The sequence below is a fragment of the Monoraphidium neglectum genome (assembly GCF_000611645.1).
Source record: "Monoraphidium neglectum strain SAG 48.87 unplaced genomic scaffold scaffold01857, whole genome shotgun sequence".
NCBI lineage: Eukaryota > Viridiplantae > Chlorophyta > Chlorophyceae > Sphaeropleales > Selenastraceae > Monoraphidium > Monoraphidium neglectum.
Window position 1 is genome coordinate 10,150 of NW_014011771.1, and position 1,617 is coordinate 11,766.

The 1,617-nt window shown below is 67.8% G+C and overlaps 1 protein-coding gene across 1 annotated transcript in view; it reads left to right on the forward strand.

Annotated features, from left to right (window-relative positions):
• Nucleotides 1-1,546, forward strand: part of MNEG_9214 (TATA-binding protein-associated factor) — a gene marked incomplete at both ends in the record, with an annotated part of 9,562 nt that extends 8,016 nt beyond the window's left edge. Inside the window, 4 exons of the mRNA XM_014042314.1 lie at nt 54-397; nt 629-726; nt 1,043-1,214; nt 1,504-1,546. Of these exons, the coding sequence (XP_013897768.1) occupies nt 54-397; nt 629-726; nt 1,043-1,214; nt 1,504-1,546 (657 nt within the window). The remainder of the gene's footprint in view (nt 1-53; nt 398-628; nt 727-1,042; nt 1,215-1,503) is intronic.
• Nucleotides 1,547-1,617: the final 71 nt, after the last annotated feature.

Sequence of the window (1,617 nt, forward strand, 5' to 3'; positions counted from 1 at the left end):
CCCCGGCGCCCGCAGCCGCAGCCGCATCCGGCGCCGGCCCGCCGCCCTTGCAGCCGCTGCCCGCGCCGCCGCCGCCGCCGCAGCAGCAGCAGCAGCGGTTGCCGTCGCTCGTCGTGTGTCCCGCGACGCTCGTCGGCCACTGGGCGCACGAGATCGTGAAATACGTCGACCCCGCGGCCCTCCGCCCCATCCAGATCGCCGGCGCCCCCGCCGAGCGCCGGGCAGCTGCCCGGCAGCTGCTCAGCGGCGAATACGGCGTCGCCATCATGTCGTACGAGTCGCTGCGGTCCGAGGCGGAGTGGGCGGCGGGGGTGGGGTGGGATTACGTAATTCTCGACGAGGGCCACGTCATCCGCAGCAGCAAGAGCCGGCTGGCGCAGGTCACCAAGCAGCTGAGGTGAGGAGGCCGCTCCCCGTGTCACAGAGGGGGCCGCGCGTGAGAACGGGATGCCAGCTTCGTCGTCGTTCATTGGAGGGTTCCCGCACGCCGCCCAGGCAGGCAAGCCAGAAGGGCCACGCCTGTTTATTGCCTGCACGCCACGGCCGTGCGACCTCGCAACGGCGAATTTATGTTGCGCAAAACTGGCAACCAAGAACAGACCGCCACCTGGCATCGACCCTGCCGCAGGGCGGAGCACCGGTTGGTCCTGAGCGGCACGCCCATCCAGAACAGCGCGCTCGAGCTGTGGGGGCTGTTCGACTTCCTCATGCCGGGCTTCCTGGGGGGTGAGGGGGCCATGGGGTGTGACGGCATGCAATCACCGTTGCGCCATCCATGTTGTGACGATGGGTGGGTGGGTGGGGGAGGGGCGCTAGGTGTGAGAGTGTTGGCGCATGCAGTCTGACGGAGTTGAACGCGGCCGTAAGGCTTGGTGCTAAGGTGCGTGGAGGGCGGTTGCTTCTGCCTGTCCAGCCCCGCTCCACCCCCGGCCGACCACCACCACCACCATCACCACTATCAGCTGACAAACAAACACACACACACACACTCTCTCTCTCTCTCTCTCTCTCTTGCGCGCGCACTCACGCCCACCTGCCTCAGAGGAGCGGGAGTTCAACGGGCGCTACGGCCGCGCGCTCCAGGCGGCGCGCTACAGCAAGCGCGGCAGCCGCGAGGCGGAGCTTGGGGTCCTCGCCATGGACGCGCTGCACAAGCAGGCGCGCACCCTGACGCGCTCGCCTCCCCCCTGCCGACTGCCCTCGTACCCTTGCTGGTGTTGTAGAGAGTCTTGTGCTCGATTGCGGAAGCCCATCAGATCCGCGCTGCCCGCATGGTGTCCCATCTGTGCTGCCTGCTGGTTGGTTTGCGGGTTTGAAGCTCCGTCACTGGCCGCGCTGCAGCGGCAGCAACTCCGCGTCGAGCCAGCCGTGGCCTTGCCTCGTCAGGGCCCGCGACGGGCCACTGCTCAACACAAGCTGCCTTTTGTCTACCTCGGCGGACTCAAGTCCCTGGAAACCCACCGCCGGCGCCCGCCGCCCCTCTTGCCGCACCACAATCCGCAGGTCATGCCCTTCGTCCTGCGGCGCACCAAGCAGCAAGTCTTGAAAGACTTGCCCCCCAAGATCATAACCGACGTCTACTGCGACCTGACGCCCCTGCAGCGGCGCCTCTACGAG